This window comes from Hipposideros armiger, unplaced genomic scaffold (assembly GCF_001890085.2).
Source record: "Hipposideros armiger isolate ML-2016 unplaced genomic scaffold, ASM189008v1 scaffold_395, whole genome shotgun sequence".
NCBI classification, from domain to species: domain Eukaryota; kingdom Metazoa; phylum Chordata; class Mammalia; order Chiroptera; family Hipposideridae; genus Hipposideros; species Hipposideros armiger.
Window position 1 is genome coordinate 684,595 of NW_017731745.1, and position 23,987 is coordinate 708,581.

Consider the following 23,987-nt stretch of genomic DNA (forward strand, 5'->3'; position numbering starts at 1 on the left):
GCAGTGTCACTGGCCCTCATATGTGGGATCCGAACCGGGGCCCTCTGGCGTCCCAAGCCAGTTCTTAACCATCGCGCCACTCGGCCGGCCCAATTTTTTGTTTATTTTTAAATTTCTCTTATATTCTTAAAAATATAATAGCTGGTTCAAAAAGAGTGCATATTTTGCGACTTTTGATCTATATATTCAAATTACCATACAAAAGAGTTCTACATTTTAAACATCTTTAACAGTATATGATTTTGCTTGTTTCTCTACATCCTTTTTATCACTAGATTACTTTAGTTGTTAAAGTGACTAAATATTGCTCACTTGAGATTCCCTGAAATGATGATTTGTCCCTAAGTAAAGGAATTTAAAATTGCTTTGATATTTTCTTAGAGATAAGCCTTACTCATAAATAATGAGTAATGGTTTGGTTTTTGGTCTTGTCTCCTATCCCTAAAATATAAACAGCTATTCTTTCATACTTTAGAATCGGTTATCTCATATGCAAAGAATTTAAATCTGTGTTGGTTAACTTTTTTCGCACTTTCTATTACTTGGTGAGAAATGTAGGTCATTTACCCTCTCTGCATGAGTGTTTCTCAGTCTGAAAATTTGGAAGAATGGTTTTTAGATAAATTATTTTTAAAACTTTAGTGAAATGAGCAATGCATTTAGCATAGTAGTTATTTAGTGCATATTTTTTGGTGGGAAGAAGGAAAAAAGAAAAGAAAGCTGCTAGATATTGATAAAGCTTAAGGAATTCTAGTATACTTTTGTGAAGAATTAAAAACACATCAGTTCTTTATTAGTTTAAGCAATATATCCTGCTGAATTTTGATACCTTACTAAATAACTGTTTTTATTTAAGTGGATTACCTTTAAATTAAATTCTGTTAAAATAAGGAAGCATGTAATTTATTTTAAAATAAGAAAAAAATTTTTTTCATATTTGGGAAATGGGGAGAGGGTCTTGAGGAGATTCATATGGAGACTTCATGTAACCTTGTAAATGAATGTGAAAACTATTAGCCCAATAACTTAAAAAAACAAACAACTAGTTTTCCTGTCTCATGAAAAGAATCTGCTCCCAACTCAGTTTAGTTAAAGAAATTGCCATTCTCTTACTGTCAGAATGAATAGTCACCGTAAGAAGACACCTCGCAAACCTGGTTTTAAAAGATTCATCCACATGCAATCTGTCTTGGTAGAAGAGACTTATAAACTGAGTGGAAATACTAATTCTGTATTTTAAACATATGATTTTAAAAAATAAATTACATTGATAAATGATCAGATTTATGCAGCAACCATTGAATTTTACTTGAAATAGCATTATTAACTTAGAGTTTTTGTAAAAAAAATGTTAATGAATTTAAAAGTAAATGCATCTATATTGTGGACATTTTACTTGACTTTTAGGTTATGAGTGTTTGGTTTGTATTTTTTTTTGTTAACAAAAAGACTTAGAAAGACTCTAAAATAGTGCTGAAATAGATTAAATATTTTAAAAAACACCAATGTAATTCTAGAAAATTAGCACATTATCACATAGATCTGGTAAAATGTTAAGTCCAGTGGTAGCTTCTGAAATATACTTTCGTATAGTTAAAGTTTGAGGTACCATATATATTTCGATATTTGTCTAAACTAGTAATTTGAAGGAGGCTTCAGAGTATGTAATAGTCTCAAAACCTTCAGTCAGTCACAACTGTGTCAGTTAAATTACCCCCAAATTATAAATTCTGCTCAGTCCTGTCTGCTTTATGGTAAAATAAATAAAATAATCATATTGCTAAGTTTATGAACCTAATTTGTTTACACCTGAGAGAAATTTGTTTTGTGAAATATAAAACTAACTAAATCATTAGATATCTGAATTTTTTCTAAGTTTATTTTTGCTCTTCTCAAAATACATTAGAGATAATTGGAATAATTTTTAAATACTTTCCCATTAAACAGAAAGTGGCTTATAAAACTAGCATACTTTCTACTGAATGTCTATCCTTGAACTCCAAAATAGGAATGAAAAAAGGGGGGAGGGGACATTATAACTTTTGTTCTTAGCAACTTCTCCTGGAAAAAATCATCACCACTCCTAGCTTGATTTGTTTCATTTAATTCTTGCCACATATACTTCTTAGATCCTTATATGTTTTATATTGAAGTAATCAGTGTTGAGGTTTTTCTGTTCATTTAGATTATTTAAACATTCTGATCTCTGCTTAGTACTGAACTCTTTATTGGATCCATTCTATCTAATAACTAAAGCATATGAAATTTACTGCATTTTGTATTGATTTAATAATGTTAATCTAAAATCTTTGGGTGCAGTGTGTCACATCTGTTTTGTATTCCTCTGTTTAAGAGAAGTGGCAGTATGGTATTTGGAGGAATATTTATTATCTGAGTATTTTTCTTTGCAACAGTTTCCCTTAGTCTATTGAGAATTATAACTTCCAAGAGACAGTGAATCACCCAGCAAATTCTCAGGTACCCAACTGCTAAAGTCCACAGTTAATTGGAATTTTTATTTACCATTTAAGTTCCCTTTGCTTAAATAGTGGTAATTTTGGAGGATCTGGAAATAATAGAAAATAAGTTTGTAGTGAGATTTTTAAAAAATATTCTTTTCTCTTAATAATAGGCCCAGCTTGCATTTGGTGGATACTCTGGTTTTTTTAGGGGGGAAAAAAAAGCTTTGTTAGACTAACTGTTGATTTGTGTTTGAAACCTAATTTTCCATGACTGGTGATTGAATATTCTTATCCTGTGGTGGTGTTTCTTAACCTGTGGGGTGGGGAGGGGGTGATGGATTTCTTTAAGTAATCATGAATACTATAACCTTTTTTCCCCGGAAAAAAAAATGCATGAACAGAAATATTTGCATACGGGTAATAATAATGGCAATGTTTATGGCAGTGGTCTTGTGTATGGTCACATATACTGTGTGAATATCCATGTCTGTGTGCTTTCCAAAATGCTTTACAATGACTAATTCAGAGGGGAGTCATAAATCAGTCAATAGTGGATTATAAACACAAGACAAGCTAAGTATATTCTGAAAATTTTGAAGTGAGCATCATGTGAGAGTATCTATTTTGTTCATCTATACACTCTCATTACTACTGACAGAAAGCAACTGAATGAGTTTATTATGGATTTAAATCTGTGTATTTCCTATGTGAAGAAAACAAACATTGCTTAATCACATTCTGTTAATGAAAAATTAAATGCAATAGGCATCATTGAAATATAAAGAACACTTTGCCCTGCAACTTTTTTTCTTGCCCAGTCTCATTCATTTACTTTCTTTGACCAGACAAAAAGTTTGGAAAACGACATTTCCGTTTTCTTTCTTCTCAGTATCACCAGTGAAGCAGGAGCATCCATCTACAGTGTCAGCCCTGAAGCTAACAAAGAGATGCCAGGACTGGACCCTAACTTGAGAAGTGCAGGTAAGAAGCTCTGCGCCGTCCAAAAGCATGTGATTTTGACAATTTGGACATGTTTTTGTAGCAATCAAAATATTTAAATACCCAAGAAAATTTAGAAGATATGCATATGAATAGGCATGTTAGGAAGAAGTGCTTGGTTGGATAATAACTACAAAAGAAGGGGAGGAATACTGTTTTTAAAGAACACTGCATAGTATTCTAGAGTAGAGTGAAAACTTAGCCCAAACCATCTTTAGTAAAATTAAATGCTAAAGAGTTAATAAAAAATAATAAAATACTCTATGCTCTACTATTATTATTTATGACAGCTTTTTGTTGGCAAAAAGTAATATATTAACGTAAAAATATTTATAATGTATGCGCCTGCACAGACTTTTTCAGTTTATTGCTCAGTCTTTGTCAAATGACCAGTTTCTCTTGTTTTGCTAATAGGGATTGTCACTAGTGTATTGTTTAAATCAGCCTGTTTTGATTTTAGTTGTATTAAGTTGCTTTGAGTTCTGTGATGTGGAATAGTTAAATTCTTGTGTGTGAAGAAATAAGATACTTTGATATATCTAGTGAATGTAATTGGTATCACAAGCAAAATATTAGATCTGGTCAGAGCATTGTTCTGTGTAACAGGTGGATATTTAGACTACTTCGTTAGAAATGGATGTTTTATTAAATTTATTTCTTCAAATATTCTTATCAGATTTTATTGGCTGTTCTCGAAATCTATACCTGGAGATATATACTTGAAATTTTTTGCATTAATTTAAAGCTAAAAACTTCTTTCTTATATCCAGGAGAGCTTGTAGTTTCCCTTCAATTGTTCATTTTATGACACAGTCCCTATCTAAAATTATCATCTCAAACTCAGATCCCAGCTCAAAATCTTCCTTCTTCTGTAAAGCTTTTCCCTATCTTACCAGCTCAGCATGGTCTCTGCCTCCTAACCATATATACTTTCCTTGTAATAATAATAATAATTATTATTATTATTATCATTATTAGATATATTAATCATAGTGGGAACTGCTAATACTAATCTTTTTTAAGCACTTAATATATGTAAAACATTGTGGTAAATACATTTCCTGGATTGTTTTATTTACTCATCAGAATTTCCTTATGAGACATTTATTGTATTAGTCCCACTTTATAGATGAGGAAACCAAGGCTTAAAGGGCTTAAAGAGGCCACATAGCCAGGAAGTGTGTATGTAATATTTGTGTACTTAACTTCTATAATAAAAGAAGACTTTTCTTCATAAAAAATAAAATTCAGAACCTCCCAAGTTGACACTGAAAGTTTCAGTAATCTTCCCATAGGGCATTGGAAAAACCTTGTCTAGGAAGAGGCAGCCCCTCAGACCTCCCACTGTTAGGGGGCTGCTGTTTCTTCTTCACCACTGGCCCGTGTGGGTGCATAACTGTCATTGTATTGTAGGTGAGACTAGATTACTACATTCCAACAAAACCCTATGAAAACAGGAAATAATAAAAAGGGGAATTGGTATCTGGTCCTAATTTCTCTGATTTCAAAATCTAGCTGTGTCTTCAGTTTGTGATTCACTGCAGGTATGTCTTCCTTCTTTGTCTTCACTTCCGTCCACATGGCAATGACTATGTTTGATCCATATTAACTCAAAACATCTACCTAGACATTTTGTGTCTCCCAAGTCTGGTCCTGGAGACATATATTGAAAGACACTAAGGGTCTCCACTCTTGCTTTTCTGGGGCTCACTTCCTTTTCAGTTCCTGTTTTCTGACTACAAGTCTTTCTCTTTCCTAGTGATTGACCTGTCTACCTGTGGGTGTGGGTTTTACCTTTCAGCCTTCTATAAGTTTACTGTATTAGAATATAGCAGAATCTCAACATTCATACAAGTGTTAAGCAAATGTAAGAAAATGACCTTCAAATTACTCCATCTCCTTGACCAGTTTATCAGTTCATCGAAAACTGAGGTTATCCTTATATATGCTTATTTTCCCTCATAATAAATACGTTGTACATGAGAGACATTTAAATTGGATGGATAGAATAGTATATAGATAGCACTAAAATGTTTATTATGGGTTTGTGATTTAAAAATGGAAAGTTGAATGTACGATATTCATTCCTTTCTGAAATCTCATTAAAATCACAGCAACTTGAGAAAACGAAGACATAAACTCACTAGGACAAAGAGAATGGGAGAGGAGATAAGAGTAACATTATTTTTGAATCTGTAAAGCAGGTGGCTGAGTAGTAGGTTATCTAGCCAACTTGAGAGGTTGAATACTCAGACAGCATTGTAGAAAAGAGGAGAGCTAACCTGACATGGGTCGTGGAAACCTTATAGGTTCAGGAAATGTACCAAGCACCTTTAGAAGTATTTTGGGAGGACTGAGAGTAGGTCTAAAATACGAGGATTAATTAAAAGTCTGTCTGAAAAAGCAATTAGACCAAGTTAAATATGGAATATCATATAACCCAGCAATTCCTTTCCTAGTTATATACTCAAAAGAATTGAAAACAGGCACTCAACAAATACTTGTACACAGAGACTCATAGCAGTGCTAGTCACAATAGCCAAGAACCGAAAACAACCCAAATGTCCATAGCAGATGAATGGATAAACCAAATGTGGTATGTTTATATGATGGAGTATTATTTTCAGTCATAGAAAAGAATGAAGTACTAATGATACATGCTACAATATGGAAGAACCTTGAAAGCATGCTGAGTGAAAGAAGCCAAAAAAAAGCTCACATACTATATGATTACATTTATATGATGTGTCTAGAATAGGTGAATCTCTAAAGACAGAAAACTGATGGGTGGTTGCCAGGGACTGGGGAGAGGGGAAAATGAAGAGTGATTGCTTAATAGGCACATGGTTTTCTTTCAGGATGATAAAATGTTTTGGAACCTGATAGAGGTGGTGGTTTGCACAACGGTTAAGTATACTAAATACTACTGAATTATACATCTTAAAATGGTTAATTTTATGTTGTGAATTTCACATCAATACAACAAAACCGTTACAGCTCCCATCGCACACATGTTGAGTAACTGTCTTTCTTCTGCCTTTGCAGAAGACTGGAAGTTTATTCTCCAGAGAGGGTTACACAAAAGGCCTCTACACTAGAGGACATGGGTTACCTACTGAACAAAGAGGGATTAAATAATTATTTACATGCTGTTTTAGAGAACTTAGAGAGGACTAAATCTTCCCTGCAGGAGATTAGAGAATTCTAAACAACACAAGAAAAAACACCTATAGAAACTGAGATCAGAGATTCCACAAAGAAATGGTCAAATCACCCTATAGTGAATGAAACCCACAGTTGACAAACCTCACCTTTGAGCAAAGTACTTACAGTCAGCTTTTTTAGTACCTTGCCCCTGGAGGACAGTCAAAGGTCATCTAACATGTAAGGAAAACATATATTCAAGACAGATGCCAAAATATACCGGGGAATGGTTGGGGGTGAGGGATGCTCTTTGGAGAAAATAAAGAAAAAGTTGGATATTCTCAGAGGAAAAAAGAGATATATCTTTCATTTAAAAGTACATTTACATAAAGTTAAATTCACCCTTTTTTAGGTACACCATCTATGAATTTTGAAAAGCTTATACTAGATGAGTAACCATAACCACCACAATCAAGGTATTTGAATATGTATATCAGGTCAACAGATACATCAGCTTTTTATTAAAAAATATAATGATTAATTAGAGCAGTGGTCGGCAAACTTTTGAGACGGATGAGCCAATCTTGTCCCTCACAACAATTTAAAAATTATTCGAGAGCCATAAAACAAATGAAATCACCATTATGTGAATAATATCATTTAAAATTTTATAAATGAAACTATGATAGTTTTATTTTCATTTTCAGTTTTACTTCAGAGCCACATGTACATACCCAAAGAGCTGCATATGCCTCGCAAGCTGCAGTTTGCCGACCCCTGAATTAGAGGATCAAGATTATAATAGATTCTCATCAAGACTATTAAAACTACATTTTAATAAGCTTTATAGTGAAAAAAAATTCTAATTTGGAGTGTTGAATGAAATAAGACCACACAGGGGTTTCACTTATCTTCCTTTGATGCTGTCTGATAACAAGGGGAAGAGAATAAAATGAGATGAGTATTGGACTTTAAAAATAAAAATTTCCACTTTGATATTAGTAGGTAATAGAATACGGCAAATTTTAAAGAGCGCAGTATAGTACAGTCTTTTTCGCAATAAATTTATTTGCTCTAGAACAGCAGTTCTCAACCTTCCTAATGCCGCGACCCCTTAATACAGTTCCTCATGTTGTGGTGACCCCCAACCATAAAATTATTTTCGTTGCTACTCTATAACTGTAATTTTGCTACTGTTATGAATCATAATGTAAATATCTTTTTGTTTTCCGATGGTCTTAGGCGACCCCTGTGAAAGGGTCATTCGACCCCCAAAGGGAGTCGAGAACCACAGGTGAGAACCGCTGCTCTAGAAGCTTTACAATCCTGGATATTTCATAGAGCTGAAGATCGAAACCCATAGAACCCCTTTTATCCTTTGGATATAAGACACATTGTGAATGAGGGGAAGTGTTTCCTTCAAGGCTTCTCAATATGGCTGTACAGGTTGTGCACTGAATACCCACTAGCTCTGGTTGTGCACCTTTTGGGTGATTATCTCCACTCAGTTTGGGCTCCTCACCCCCCACCCCCACTTTTGGCGAATTTTACATAATTTTTTCCTCTAATGCTTAACTTTTGCCTCAGTATCACTTGTTGTCTTCCTTTACGCATTGAATTTCATTACCATTTCACAAATTACCAATTATTAAACACTAATTCTACATGTACTTTTTCTCCTGTTTTCATTGGTCTACCTAGTCAGCCATAATGCACGACTCTCTGTTACTATGGCTAATAATATGGCTTGCTTAAATTTTTTAATTGCACTTTTCCTAGCATCCTTTTTTCTATATAAACCTTAGAGCCATTTAATTAATATTTTAAAAACTCTATAGAAATATGGTGAAATTCTGTTAAATTTATACCTTTTTCATATTTTATTTTTCTTACAGGCAACGCGCGCGCGCACACACACACACACACACACACACACACACAGTGAACGGATTTTCCTCCATGGTATTTTCTTATTGGTTGTTGGTGACATATAGTGGAGCATCAATTTTTGCCTGAGATGTCTTGAAACCAGCCAGTTGTTTGAAATTTTATTAGTTCTGATATTTTTTTAGTTGACTTGCTTGGGTTTCCTAGACAATGATCATTTGCAAATAATATCTAGTTTATGTCTTTTCAGTAATTATACCTTCTTTTTTTTCTCATCCAATTGCATTAACTAGAATTTCCTGAACAATGATGAATAGTAGTAATAGTACAAAGAAATATTGATGTCACATGTGGGCAAAATAGTCAGTATTTGCCATATATTTGGATATACTGCATTTTAAAAATACATAATAGTTTCATTGAGATACAATTTACGTAGCATACAATTGACCCTTTTAAAGTGCATGTCAGTGTATTTTGGTATAGTCAGAGTTGTGCAACTATCACCACTATTCAATTTTAGAACATGTTCACCACCCCAAAGAGAAACCCCATACTCATTAGCAGTCAGCCCCCCTTTCCCTCTTCTCCCCAATCCCTGGCAAACACTAATCTACTTTCTGCCTAGGTGAATTTACTTATTCTGGAACTTGCATATAAATGGAATCATTACAATATGTGGTCTTTTGTGACTGACTGACTTCTTTCACTTAGGATAATGTTTTCAACTCTATTCATGCTGTAGCATGTATCAGCACCTCATTCCTTTTTATTGCCAAATAATTTTCCACTGTATGGATATACTGCATTTCATTCATACATTTATCAGTTAATGAATATTTGGGTTTTCATTTTTTTGGCTATTATGAATAATGCCACTATGAACATTTATGTACAAGACTATATGTGGACATAGGTTTTCATTTCTCTTGAGTATATACCTAGAAGTAAAAATTGGGGGACATATAGTAACTCTATGTTTAACATTTTCCAGAAGTCTTTTTGACTTCTGTTAACTATGCTTTCCTCACCATTAATCCTCTGCCTCTTTCACTATTTTTTTCTTCTCTTTTCTATCTCAAATGTGAATGTGCCCCTAGTTTTGGGTTATGACTGTTCCACTCTTTTTATTCTCTTTATCAGCAATCCATTAACTCCCCTTGCCTGAACTACCAATCTATCTCTTACCAGCCTGGTCTTTCTCAACCTACAGGTATGCATTATCACCATATAACTCTCTTCTTGGTTATCCTGCCAGCAGGAGAACAGCACCATCTTCTCTCCAAAGCCGGGGCATATAAATTCAAATTCTACTGAAACAGTTCATCCCCCTCCTTCTTCCTGCCTCCCATCTCTTGCATACTTGGGTTTTTATGCTATATAGAGTGCACAGCAGCTGAAAGGGAAATACCCATTCTAAAAATACTAGGATCTGTATTGAGGTTGTTTACTGGGGACACTTAACTCCAGAGGCTCTTAGGACTTATTCTAGAGTTAATATGTCACCTAGAAACCATCATTTCCTACCCACTGTTCCTGATTTTTGCAGTATTAAGTTGAACAAAGGAGACACTAGCAGTGAAATGGTTATAAGGGAACCAGATAGAAAATAGTTTAAAACCCTTTTTGTGTATTTCAGCAATTTAAATACAGGAATCTACCCACATTTATTAAATTATGCAATTGCTTTACCCAATTTCTAAGTTTTAAGTTTTCATAAAGCAGATTTTCCTGAAGGGGTTGATTTGAGAGATTTACCTATTACTGATATCATTTTATTGAATTTCTAACACCTGCCTCCCTGTAAAGTGAATGTCCTGATGCCTGTATCCTTAACTTGTTCTAGTGTTGTGCGTTGTTTTTTTTTTTTAATCAGCAATGTATTTTGGGAATGTATATATGTGTTTGAAAATTATTCTTACTGCATTATATATAAATAAAGGCTAGAATAAAAGAATAATATTTGCTTTTAGAGAATATCAGGTGGTGACATATATTTTCAATGTGCAGTTATAAATGTGGTTATTAGAGGAAACCATTTCTCTTGAGGCCTATGATCATTACACTAATTAACCTTTTGTGAGGTTTAATAAGTAAAGTGTATGTACAGGTTTTGGAATCCCCATCTCCTCTGTGGGAGAAATAGGCAGATTGTATAATATCAGCTTATTGCTCTCTGAGCTTGCTCTGTAAGTTATCATTGCCACAGTATGTTAGAAGTATTAATAAAAAGTATGAAAAAGACTGATCAAGCAGTTAACTTGATGTTCAGAGTTCAGAAGTTATACAACTCAGTGATGGGGGAATTTGGTAGTCACTCGTAAGAAGTAGCTTCTGTGCCAGGCCCTGAACAATTTAACCTGAAAACAGGCATGGAGTTTCCTTTGATGGCCTTAATGTCTTCACTTAATGAATTTATATTTCATTCAACCTCCTATATAAGTAGATGGACTAGTTTTCATGAGTTTAGAAAATAAAAGCTGTTCCTACGTAAGGACTCAATGTAACTATGCTACTTGAAAATAAAAAAGAGCTGCCTTTTAGAAGTAGTCCTACGATTTCAATTAAATTTCTTTTCTCCAGCGAAATCTATCTTACAAACTAAATTAGATAAGAAATTTTGTTAACATTTGGTAGAAAAAAAAAAAGATGACAATAAAGGAAGAGCAACTAAAATGACACAAACAAAGGAATGTTTGAAGTTTACTCTCAAGTCTCTTGAACATGAATTGTGATGGTCAAGAAAGAGATGTGGTTAGTAGTGTGTGTGTGTTAGGAGACCCGAGTTATAACTCGGGTCACTTTACAAGCTAATCTTGCAATCATATTCAAGGCAACACAAGTGTATTCACTAGCCAACTGACTTGGTCTCTGGTTACAATAATATATGATTTCATCTTCTACTCATCTAATCCTAATTAGCATTTTTGACATAACAAATGTATGTCATGTTTATAATAATGCAGAATTATTTAAAAGTAAAACAAATACCTACTTGTTCTTTAAAGTGTGAGGTACCCTACTATGCCGTATTTTGTATTTAAAGAATTAACAGGTAATTGTGTAAGTATAGCAACTAAGTGTTTTATTTATTTTTTCAAATATATAACCCTTTCACTCTGCTTATGCTCAGGAATGCCTAGGGGTTTTGGTAGCATAATTAATCCTGAAATTTTACATTCACTTTTTGTGTGAAACTGTTGGTCTTTTGGGGAGGGGATAAAGAGGGATGGAATTAAGTTCTTGTATTATGAGGTACTAACATAAGTAGTTATCTGGATACTGCTTTTCACATTAAGACATACATACTTATTTTCTGATTCTGTTGTTTTCAGTTTCCATAGCAAGGCGTGTACAAGATCCATTAGCTGAGCTGGTGAAAATCGAGCCAAAGCACATTGGAGTTGGAATGTATCAGGTAAAGCAATGTGGATCATTTAATTTATGAAATCTCTCAATACAAAGAGCAGTACTCAAACTTGACATAGCAACTAAGTGTCATTGGGAATAGATTCCAATTTTCAAAGGTTATACAGTTTGTGGGAAGATAGTATGGAGTTATAAGTAATTAGGGAAGGGGGAATTTTATTTTCCTGTGTTTATGGTTTTGATCCAGACTTAGAATTAACTGTAGCCAGATGTAAAGACTATTAAAACATTCGCTCTGACTAGTAACTTAATCTGGAGAGCCTCTCATTTTAGCATTATTATAAAAATGAAGAAGTTATAGAACAAGGGAGAAATGTTGGCTCTTTGTGTAAACCAGTATGAACTATTGATCTTTATTGATCGTTCAGGAAGAAGCCTTTGGTACCTACTGTGACTTTTTTCCCCCCTGTTTTCTACTCCCATTTGGTTATTACAGTTAGTTTTTGGTCATTACCCAGTATGAGCTAAAAGTCTTCAATTGTTACTGTGCAGTATTAATAGTAGTAATAATGCTTGTTGTTGCTGTATTTTCCATTTTTGAAGTTGTGTTTATTGCGCAATTGAGGACAGCACTAAATCTTGGCAAAGTGAATCCATGGTGTCTCCAGAAACCTTGAGTTGAATTGTTTTCTTCTTTGATGAAAGCCTTTCTTAAACCTGAAATAGGGGATTACCCTCTGTATAATTTTCAGGGGATTTGAGTTATAGGCACTATACACTTTCTCTAAAGAAATATTACATTAGGTCATGGAATCTGTGACCACTAGAAATGGAAGAGACCTTACAAATTATACAGCCCTACCCTCTCATTGGACAGAAAAAGAAGCTGTATCCTAGAGTGGTTAGGATTTTCACCTGTGATCACACTGGCAAAGCCTGGAATAACCTGTCCTACACTGGGACTTAACTGGGAGTATTCTGTTGTCAAGTTGGACTAAGAGGCCGGGAATGACGTGATCTGATTTGTATTTTTAAACATTTCCTCTAGCCACTGAAGGGGAATGGTTTAGAGGGGAAGAGGAGAACCAGGAGGACCAGTTGGGAAGCTATTATGTAGCCCAGGTGGGAGAAGATGCTGGTTGGACAAAATTAATGGCATTAGAATTGGAAAGAAGCTAACTATTTTGTAGGGACTACGTACTTGGTGAAAGTGAGGGAAAGGAGTTGTTAAGAATTTGTTCCAAAGCCTGGTATGTGGAAGATGCCTAAGTGGAGCAGATTTGGTAAGGATAAGATCAGTAATTTTATTTTGGACATGTTAAATTTGAGATGCCTGTAAGAAATCCAAGAAAAGATGTCAAATAGGACTTGGATATACAAGTGTGAGATCTGGAGAAATAGCCATATTAACGTTGGAGTACAGACTAGTTAGCAAATAAATGACATCAAGAAAGGGATCAAGATGGTAGGCTAAGCTCATGACATTCTTTAACCACCACCACTGGCATATCTACAACTCCAAATTCCATAAGAAAAGGTGTACATATATACCTATACATATATAAACCCACAGTTATATGAATAAATTAATAACAGCATGGGAAAACAAAAAATGTTCCCATCAATGGATGGAAATTGCAGGAATTTCTGAAAGATAATTCACACCCATGGGAAAGTAAAACCTGGTGGACAGTACCTCAAAATATATGGATCAATCATGTTCTCAAATAAGAATCATATTCAAGCAGTGGGAAGGGGGCTTCTCGTATTAGGTAAGGAGGTACATAGAGCGTGACTAGGCCTGTAGTGACCCCTCCTTCAGTATACTGTGAATCCATGCTAAAGCACTGAGCATAACACAGAGGCCAGAGAGGCCAGGAGATCCTCAAGTGGCCCTTAATTATCAGGAAGCTCAAGAAGCCTTATCCTGGCAAGACCAACTCCTGACCTATATGTGACACCAGGCACCATGGCCCACGTTTCCCACTTTATCACTTGAGGCACACGGGCAGCCAGACAGGAACACTGAAATGGTCTTGCTACCAAGAATCAGTAAAACGTTTGAGGAAAACCTGTGATAGAAAAACAAGGCAACAACTTAGTAAGCAAAAAGTAACACCCAATGAAACAGTGAACAGACAACAGACTTTAAATAAGTAAAATGTTCACAGAGAGACAAATAGGTTATTGCATTTATAAAACAAACATGGGATATAATGAACTTAGACTAACCTTAGAATTTACAAATATGATTGTCGAGATAAAAAATACAAGCAGGATAGAGTGGATACAGCTAAAAGCAAATTAATGATTTGGAAGACCGAGCTAAAAGATTTCTTTAGAAGGCAGTCTTACACTGAAAAAGGTAGGAAGCCTGAACAAAAGGTCATGCGATGTAGAAGACATTCTAAAGCTTCAGCACTCATCTAATAGAAGATTCAAATAAATAAAGAGAATGGAGGGGATTATGATCACAGAAAATTTCTCCAAACTGAAGGTAGACAAGCCTTTTGAAAGTACTGAATAAAAGAATAGCAAAAGGCCTACAGTCACATGCTGTCTTATGAAATTTCAGAATGCTAGTGATAAAGAGGAGCTGACTGAAAGCTTCCAGAGTATAATTTATCTACAAAGGAAAATTAGATTGACATCAGTCCTATTATTGGTAAAAACAAGTGATGGAAAATAGAAACACAATAGTCTTAAAGTTGTGGAAAAGATTATTTTGAACCCATAATTCTATATTCAGCAAATCAGCATGGGAGGATAATAAAAGCATTTTTGGACCTGTAATGATTTACCTTTTCTGACTGTTACAGACCTTTTTTGAAAGTATTATTTATCTAAATACTCCTGACCAAAAAGTAAAGGGGGTTGTGGGGGAGGTGGGTGGTGGTAATAGTCCAAAGAAGGGAAAAGCATGTTATGAAGAAACAGTATTGAGGTGAGGACAGTGGAGAGCTTTACAGTACACACACACAGTAAAATGTGTATAGAGTTGGGTCTCATAGTTTTTTTTTTAATCTAAAATGTTAACCTTTAAATGTATCAGTTGGGATCAATTTAGCTCAACATGGGAGGGTAGAAGAAAAAGTGATCAAGTATTGATACTTTTTTTTTTTCAGGAAAAATAGTAAGTTATAGATTAACTCTATAATTTGTTAGAGAAACATAATCTGAAATACATGAATAATAACCACAAAGAGGATGTTTAATACAAATCACGAGAGTAAAAAATAAAAAGTTTGTCATTCAAACCAAAGGCAGAGAAAAAGAAACAAATATAGTAAATAAATGACATACGTGATGACAGGAATAAGTATAAGTAATAGGTAAAGGTGAATGGGTTAAATTAAATTCCCTTATTAATAGAATTTCAGACTTTTAAAAATAAAATATAGCACTAAGCTGTGCAAGAGATATTTCTAAAGAAAAAAGCAACCTTGATATTAGAAATTTGAAGAAAAATATTCCATATGAATAAAAAGAAAGCCATAGCAATGTTACTATCAGACTAAATAGAATTTAAGGCAGAGTGCATCAAATAGGTTATAGAGAGACATTTCAGGTTAATAACAGATATAGTCTTCCAGTAGAAATTATAATTGCTCTGAGCATTCTGTTACCTAACAACATGGCTTCAAAAAAAATATGCAGTATTTAAAAACTTCTAAAAATTAGAGCAAGAGACAAATTTACTCTTTTTGTAGGAGTCTTAAACCACTATATTAACACATACATTTTTTTTTCCAGATTTTTATTGGGGAATTGGGGGATGGGAACAGCGCTGGGCATTTGGGGGAAGGGGAACAGACAAGTTGCTGTCATTTTGTTCTTCAGTCTAGTTGTGGAGGACGTTGCTTCACTGGCCCAAGTTGACACCATCTTTGCGATCTTCCCGGGAGAGGCACATCAGTTGCCGGCTTCTGGACGGCCGCTCACTATACACGGTAGCCCATGGCAACCCACTGCCACAGGGGCTGCAGCCTACGCTGTCGCCAGTGACTCACGGCAGCCCAGCTCCAGGTTAGGCTGTTGTTCAGCATCTTAGCTGTGGAGGGCAGTGTCACTGGCCCTCATATGTGGGATCTGAACCGGGGCCCTCTGGCGTCCCAAGCCAGCTCTTAACCACCGCGCCACTCGGCCGGCCCCATGTTATTATTTTTTTTAATTAGTTTTAGGTGTACAAAACAATGTAATAGTTATACTTTTCACCCCTCACAAAGTGACAACTCTCCTCCCCCCATCCACCGCCCCCTTTATTATACATTTCTATCACAATTCCATCGACTCCACTGCATGCACATCCTGTGACCACATAGATATCAAATCTTAGTTGACATATAATATTATTCAACGGCAGCTTCAGATGTACAGTGCATGGTCAGGCCTCTACACCATCCACGAAGTGGTCTCCCTAACAAGACATGAGTCCATCTGACCCCCTAAAAAATATTTACAACGTTATTGAACACATGCATTTTAAAAATAGCTTTTAAAAAAATAGCTTTATTGAGATATAATCACATACCATACCCACATGTACATACACCCATAAAGTCACCCACTTAAAGTGTACAAGTCAATGATGTTTAATATATTGATAGGGTTGTGAAACTATATTACCACTGTCTAATTTTTTAATATTTTCATCACCCAAAAAGAAACCATTAGTAGTCATACTTCTTCCCCAGCCCTAGGCAACTACTAATCTACTTTCTGTCTCTATAGGTTTATCTGTTCTGGATATTTCATATAAATGGAATCAGATAGCATGTGACCTTTTGTGACTAGCTTCTTTCATTTACCATAATGTTTTCAAGGTTCATCCAAACTGTAGCATGTATCAAAACTTCATTCCTTTTTATAGGCAAATAGTATTCCACTGTATGTATATACCACACTTTGTTTATGCATTCATCAGTTGATGGAAATTTGGTTTTTTTCCACCTTGGCTGTTATGCATAATGCCACTGTGAACATTTTTATACAAGCTTTTATGATGTATGTTTTCATTTCTCTTGGATCTGTACCTAGGAGTGGATTTGCTAGGTCATTTAACACATAAATTTAAAGTCAGATGAAAAACTAGGGAAATTACCTGCCACAAATGTATAGCTACATGATGATAACTACATATTTTATTAAGGTTTTGGTCTTGTTGATTTGTACACATTTATATGTAGTTTTATGTAAAACATTTGCATAAAATGTACAAAAAGCCTGTATATATCATTTACCACAGACGAAATAAAAATGTTTTTTCTTTATCAAAGAAACCCAAATTAAATAAGGGGATATTATATCAACCTAACAATTGAGTAACATTGTTAAAAAATGGTAAACATCTGTGCAGGTGAGGACACAGTGAAATGAACATTCACATCTGCAAAGTGCCAATTGTTATTTTTAGCAAATAGTCAATACCTGTCAAGATGCACCTTAAAAAAATGCATCCCTTTGACCTGGTAGTTCTTCCTTTAGGAATCTCTTCTAAGGCAGTAATAAGAACTGCTGACTGGATTTATATACAAGTTTGCTGTTGTAGCAAAATGTTGGAAGCAAATACAATAGAAGAATTGTTAAATGAGTTATGGTATATCCATCAGTTGAAATATTATACAACCATTAAAAAGTCAGGCTTTCAGGGAGCATTTAATGACATGAAAAATTACTCTTGACATACTATTTTTAGATTGCAATAAAGTTGTTGATACAGAATAAAACCAGTCTGTGTTTTAAAATTATAGATATGCATTTGCACTGAAGGAAAAAAAATGTCTGGCTGGTGACTGATATTTATATCTTTGTTGGTGTGATTAGGGATTTTTCTTGTTTTTTTAACTTTTTTTCATACTTTCTATAGTGAATATGTATTAGGAAAATTTGTTGTAAAATATATATATCCATTTCTATACCTCAGCCAATGGGCCACTCAGTATTAAGTGTTGATAGAATAGACTTCCAATACAACCAGAGTGGAGCTGAATTTCTTTTCAGTTGGGACTGCTAAATGCTTTTAGTATAAATTTAATACTTATATGTATTCTGAAGCTGGACAAACATTGCCGATTTTAAAAATGAAAGCTGTTCAAAGAAAGAATGTTAAATAGTGAGATGAAATAATAGAAGCTATAATATTATATTTCAATAGAAACTAAAATACTTTTGGTTTAATAACAGCTAAAATGCTAAAGACAGCGCTCCAGTTCTTGTCTTAGAAATGGGGAGAGCTGATTTTAAAAACACATGCCTGTCATTATTTCTGGGGAGAGAGGCAGCCAGTGTGGTGAAATGACAACATATCCCGAACTGACCCCTAAAGACTTTGCTGGAAAGTGGCTTGGTGTTACTCCCAAGAAAACACTCCCGGGTGAGAGCAGGATGATGCAGGGTTGGCTCTGTTGAGTTCTCTGGGACATGGGGAACGGTGGTTTAGCTTGGCTTTGTCATATCCTGAAAGCACAACTTAAGTAAGTTGGATTTACTTGCTGCATATTTCTTCTTTGGACCGTTTTTTCACTACTTTCATGCTTATTAACACCTCTTTTTGTTAATGAGCATGCATAGTAAAGTAGGTAAGATAGAACAGTTCCTCTTTCTTCCTTTTGTGCCTCTCTGTTAGATCATTTGATGATGTTAGAGAATGAAATGGTTTTCTAAAATGAGGTTTTGGAACCCGTAGTGGGTTTTCTATATCCAGGCCATCTTTATTCCTCATTATTTTGGATAATGAGGAGTCACTCTGTAAAAGGAAAATCATCTTCCCAGCTGAAATTTTTCATGGTAAAACCTTAAAGGTGGGAATTTGTATTTTATTTTTCCACACCCTGTGTGGGATCAGTTCTAGGTAAAAATAAAAACAGCTCTTCCTTGGTGACGTTACTCTAGTAAAAGCTATTTAGTTAACATATAGGAATTATGAAATGTAGTTTTAGTTTAGGTCTGTAAAACATAATAAGGTTCCTCATCTGCCATATACTGTTTGCCCAAATCCTGTCAAACATTTTAATTATTTAATTATTTGTTATTATAAAGTGGGATATAGAAAAGAGTTTGCCCCATGGATATTCACTTAGGTGACTTTTGCCTAGATTTTTGCCCCTACACTAAAACAATATTTTGAAATAGATAAAACACGAAAGTGAAACATAGACTTATTCTAAAAATCCAGCATTGTTCACATAGATGAGTTCCTTGCTAAAATACTTTTACAGTCTTGTCCCTTAACTTAAGTCCCAAGATACAGGCTGTACTTTGAATCTCTGCTTTACTGGGTATTATGAATGAAACTCAATCTTAGCCTTGCAATTCAGGTATTTCATTTGTGACCATAACGGAACTGTTTCCACAACTGAAGAAAACCAAGAAATTGACTTTAACTGGGAGCATGAACTAAAATCATGTATTAGAATTTGCTAATTATTGCTTAAACTTAAAGTTTTAAAATTTCTATTCTGGGTATTTTTTTTCACTTCCATGTGAATTATGCTTCCCACATTGAAGTATTAACTTTAGTTTTCTCAGGTTCTTACAAATCACTGACAGTGTAATAAGCCATGAATATATACACACACTCTAGTATAGCACCATCACTTACCTTTAAAAGAAATATGAAATGTTAGTATTAGTTGAAGAAACTTTTACCAATAATACCTTAAATTGCTAACAATGAAATAGCTAATTTCTTTTATCTTCTGTTTGCTTACTCTTTGTATGTCATTGACCTTGGACAATGAAACTAGATCAATTGCAGTTTCTAATTAAGTTCGTTGTCTAGTTTTCATATATCGGCACAGAAATCATGGTTAGGATTTCTAAAACTTGAAGGTATTTTCACAGTGTTTAAAACTAGTAATTATCATGGATAATTGGGGGGCATGAAAAGTGCTACGATAAAGGAAAAGATTAATAAATTCTACTGCATTAGAATCTAAAACGTCCCTGACTTAGAAAACAATATATAAAAAATCCACAGAGAGAAGGTATTTACAGCATATATAACCTATAAAGGATACAGATTATATAAAGGTCTCCTACAAATCAAGCGAAAAAAAGACAATTCAGAAAAATAGACAAGGGATATGAAAAAGCCATTGACAGGAGACACAAAAACGTATAGATGTGAAAAAAATTATCACTCTCACTAGTAACTGGAGAAATGCAAAGTAAAGCCATATGGGAAACCCTTCAGGTTGTCAAAAATTAGTATGACACCATGTGCAGCATCATTGGGAATCTTGTACATTACTTGTAGGAGTATAAACTGGTGCAGCCTCTGCGGAGAATAATTGGAAATTAGTAAAGAGTTGGAGGCTGGAATTCTCTTCAACTCAGTAATTCTTTTGCTAGACATACATAGCCTTGAAAAATTCTCTCACATGTGCACAACAAGACATGTAGAAGAAATTTTTTTTGTACTACTATTTATAGTAGTAAAAATTTGGAAATGGTATGCCCATTACATGGAAAATAGAAAATTATACTGTAGTATACTCAGATGGTGAAATATTATATAGAAATAAAGATGATCCGATTAGAGCTACCTATATTAATATGGATAAGCATCATAAGATATAATATTAAGAGAGAAAGAATGTTGTATGGTACAGTAATATATGATTGGTATAAAATTTAAAAATATAAAAAATAATACTACATACTATTTAGGAATGCCAGTATATGTGGTGAGAATATAGAAATAAGCACTGGAATTTAAGATGGTGGTTCCCTTGGGTGGAGCATGGAATGCGAGGAGAATGGGAACTGGGAGGGGTACACCAGGAGTTTGAACTATATAATATTCTATTTCTTAAGTTGTTTGGTGGGTACATTGGTGTCCATTACATTCTATAACTTTTTGTTAAATAAGTCATAATGTTATAAAAAGGCGCAGGAAAACTTGGTCAAAATGATAAAGATGTTTTATCTCAGGAACTTTAGCATTCAGTGAATGAACAGTGTTGGAGAATTTTAGGAGCAGAGAGCGTTAGAATAGCCATGTAGTTGGAATGAGAATGACTGCAGAATGTGAAGAAGGATTGCTAGAGAGAATCTTGGATGTAATTCTTTACTCAGTGCAAAAAACTACTATATGTAATATAATAATGTTCATCTTAGAATGGCTGAAAACTCAAATATAAGATTGTGCTAGGTTGTCTCGCTGGGAGGCAACCTCTACTCCTGCCTATGGATAGATCTTTACTCAAATTATCGGTGCTTTCACTTCGCAAAAAAAGGTTGTGGTCAATAACTGGTAATAAGGAAGAGAAAGAAATAGAATGTGTAAATATTAGAAGGACCACTTCTGAGAATTTAAAGGCTGTATTCTGAATATCTGATATTGTTTAGAAATACTGATTAACTCCTTTACATATGTGTGTTGGAGGTGGGTGTTGATTGTGGTCTTTAAGAATAGCACAGATAAATTTAATTACTTGTAAGACTATCTTACATTTTAAATTCAAGGGGAGTGTATCATCATTGTCATAATGACAGTATGTATGCATTAAATGTATGATACTGTAGAAGGGACTGAGAGATTTATAGAATTTAGGTCAGAAATGAACCCTGCCTGCAAAGTGACTATAGTTTGGTGCAGAGACAGGAAAACTGGCCTCAGTAAACTATGATGTGAGCTCACTCATGGCACATTCCTCCACCAAATCTATCTTATGCCATGTATGGGTGTGTTACAGTGTCTTTCTTTCTGGTGATCATGGAAGGAAATTCTAAGGGGAAAAAAAATCTGTGTTGAGGAATAATTATATTGATGAGAGATTTTTTTTTCTGGGTTCTCAATAATTTTAAATATCAGTACAGGTAAGAAAAGCTAATGTGCCTGGATTTGTATAGAATGAAGTTTGTGTCTCAGTTACACAGAAAGTAATACATCTGCTATCTTTTTGAACAACTAACTTTAGGAGGTATCTTTGGTCTGGGGTGAGATAGTAGCTTAGGTGGCTGCCTTCTTTGTGCACTATTAACTCGGGTGATATATTTCCTTTAATAATTCAGATCAGGCTACCCAAGCTGTTTAGTGTACAGTATTATTAAAAAAGATGTATTTTCTTTTGAAATATATAATTGAAAGGGAGAATTTTCTCCTGACATATACAAGGCTTTTGTTTCATTATTTATTTGGAATAAATGGGGCCAGAGGGTATGAGTGCAGTTAGGTTTTGTTGGAGGGGGGCTTGCAAAGACTTTTTGAGGCATGATGTGCAAGTGAGTGTTTCTAAATCTCAGAGGTGTGATTATGTCATAACAGCTATAACCTCTGGGCTTGCTTTATTACTTTTATTAAAACAAATCTGTATAGGGGTGCTATGTATATTTTGGTGATGAAGGAAATGAGGTGGTTAATTTATTATGTGAACAGCACTTTCAACTAACCACAGCGTGATTCACTGAGAGCGCGGTGGAAAAGCCTAGCTCTGTAGAAATGACTGCTTTTTGATTTGTGGACCTTAACTTTCAACACCAGAGCATGAAGTTTATCTACAAAATGGTTCTTTTTTTTTTTCCTGTACTAATGTTTTTGTCCAGTTTTAAACTTGAAATTTTTCCCTTCTTTTTATTTTGGGCATTCACTGAATATGAATGATCTAAACAATACTTGCCAGCAAGTTAAGGAAGGAAAAAAAAAAGAAGCAGTGGATTCATGCGTTAGGATAATAGAGGAAGTGGGTAACATCTTTATGGTTGCCCAGCAGCCCACACATACCTCAGAAGAGGACTCCATAAAACAAGTCAATATACAAACCCTGAACCAATGAGGATAACTCCCTGCTATCAGATATGAGTTAAGGAAAAGTGAGGCACATGTTGCTTCCCTTTTGTAGGATGCATTTATAAACAGATGCTATAATGGAAAAGAAAATCAATGTCATGCAAAATAGACTCCAATAAATGTTTGTTTGGAAGTGGGAGTTGATTAGGAGAGGAGGTAAAGGATGTAATGCCACTCAGAAGCCCAAAAACTATATAATGGAATCAAAAGAAGACCCATCCATCTAATGAGCTCACAGGACATAAAGAACTTGTATACTCATAAACAGCCATTGAAAGACCCAAAAAGGGTGTTTTCTCTGGAGTTGCTCCATATCCAGCATGATGTGGCGATGTGAACCTGCCTAGAGAGAGTGGAAAATAGGTCATCTTCTTGGCAATATTTTTGAAAGACCTCTTTATTTTCCAGATGTGCCAAATACCAAGTATTTACAAACAGAAAGACTCGGAAACCAGTCAGGCATTTAATTGATAAGAATTCTCTAGCGCATGTTATATCTGGAATATTACAAGGCTCCAGGAAAGTAAGGATGACAGTTTTACATTTATCTCTGCTTCTTTGGAGTAGCACACCACATTTCTCTTCAGAGCCCTGAGTTTGCTCTAAAAATGATGTCATGCCCTCGTAGCTCTTCCCCAGAGAGCTGGCAAAGGCCAGGAGAAACATTATTTGTGTAGAAACGGAGTGTAGAGGAGGGAGGTCCAGGCCTGTGGTTTGTGTAAACAGGGCACACGGGGGATGGGGGCGTGGCACTGGCACCCCTGCTTCAGCTGTTACTCCGTCATTGTGGCAGTCAGTCCTGGTGAGAACGTGTCCACTACGAGACTGCTTCAGCCATGGTGCTTAGTGGTGACCATCCACAGCCCCAGACGGCGGCAAAAATGGAATTTTAAAAGGAACCGGATGGGAGGCAGAGCTTCATTTTAATGACATTGCTTGAGCTTCTCAAACTTTCAGGTAGCCTCACTAGTAGAATGAAACTGTTTTGGACATTTCCAAGACATTATGTTTGACACAATGTAAGCTAGCATTTAATTCGTTGAAAGTGGATTTGTCTTCATAACGGTTTGGTTACTTTTTAAAAGAATGAAAATTTAAAATTATTCTTGGCTTTAAAAAGTCTGTTACACTTCCTTCCCCTCCTAACTACATCTCAAACCAATGCAGAACACAACAGTTCTTTTAAAAGCATGGTTATGATGAAGCCTCAAGTGCAAGTGTGCCCTCCATTCTCCCCTGTGTCCTCTTGCTAATGCGCCTTTCCACATCTCCCTTCCAACCTCCTGTGAGCTGCTTTTTGAAGAGGTAGTTTGTTCCCTAGTCCCTTACTCAGC

General features: G+C 34.9%; 1 protein-coding gene across 2 annotated transcripts in view; it reads left to right on the plus strand.

The window, feature by feature from the left end:
* Nucleotides 1-23,987, plus strand: part of SRBD1 (S1 RNA binding domain 1) — a 216,577-nt gene that overhangs the window by 122,922 nt on the left and 69,668 nt on the right. For both annotated transcript variants that reach the window (XM_019663551.1, XM_019663550.1), the window contains 2 exons: nt 3,352-3,443; nt 11,828-11,910. In XM_019663551.1, the coding sequence (XP_019519096.1) occupies nt 3,352-3,443; nt 11,828-11,910 (175 nt within the window). The remainder of the gene's footprint in view (nt 1-3,351; nt 3,444-11,827; nt 11,911-23,987) is intronic.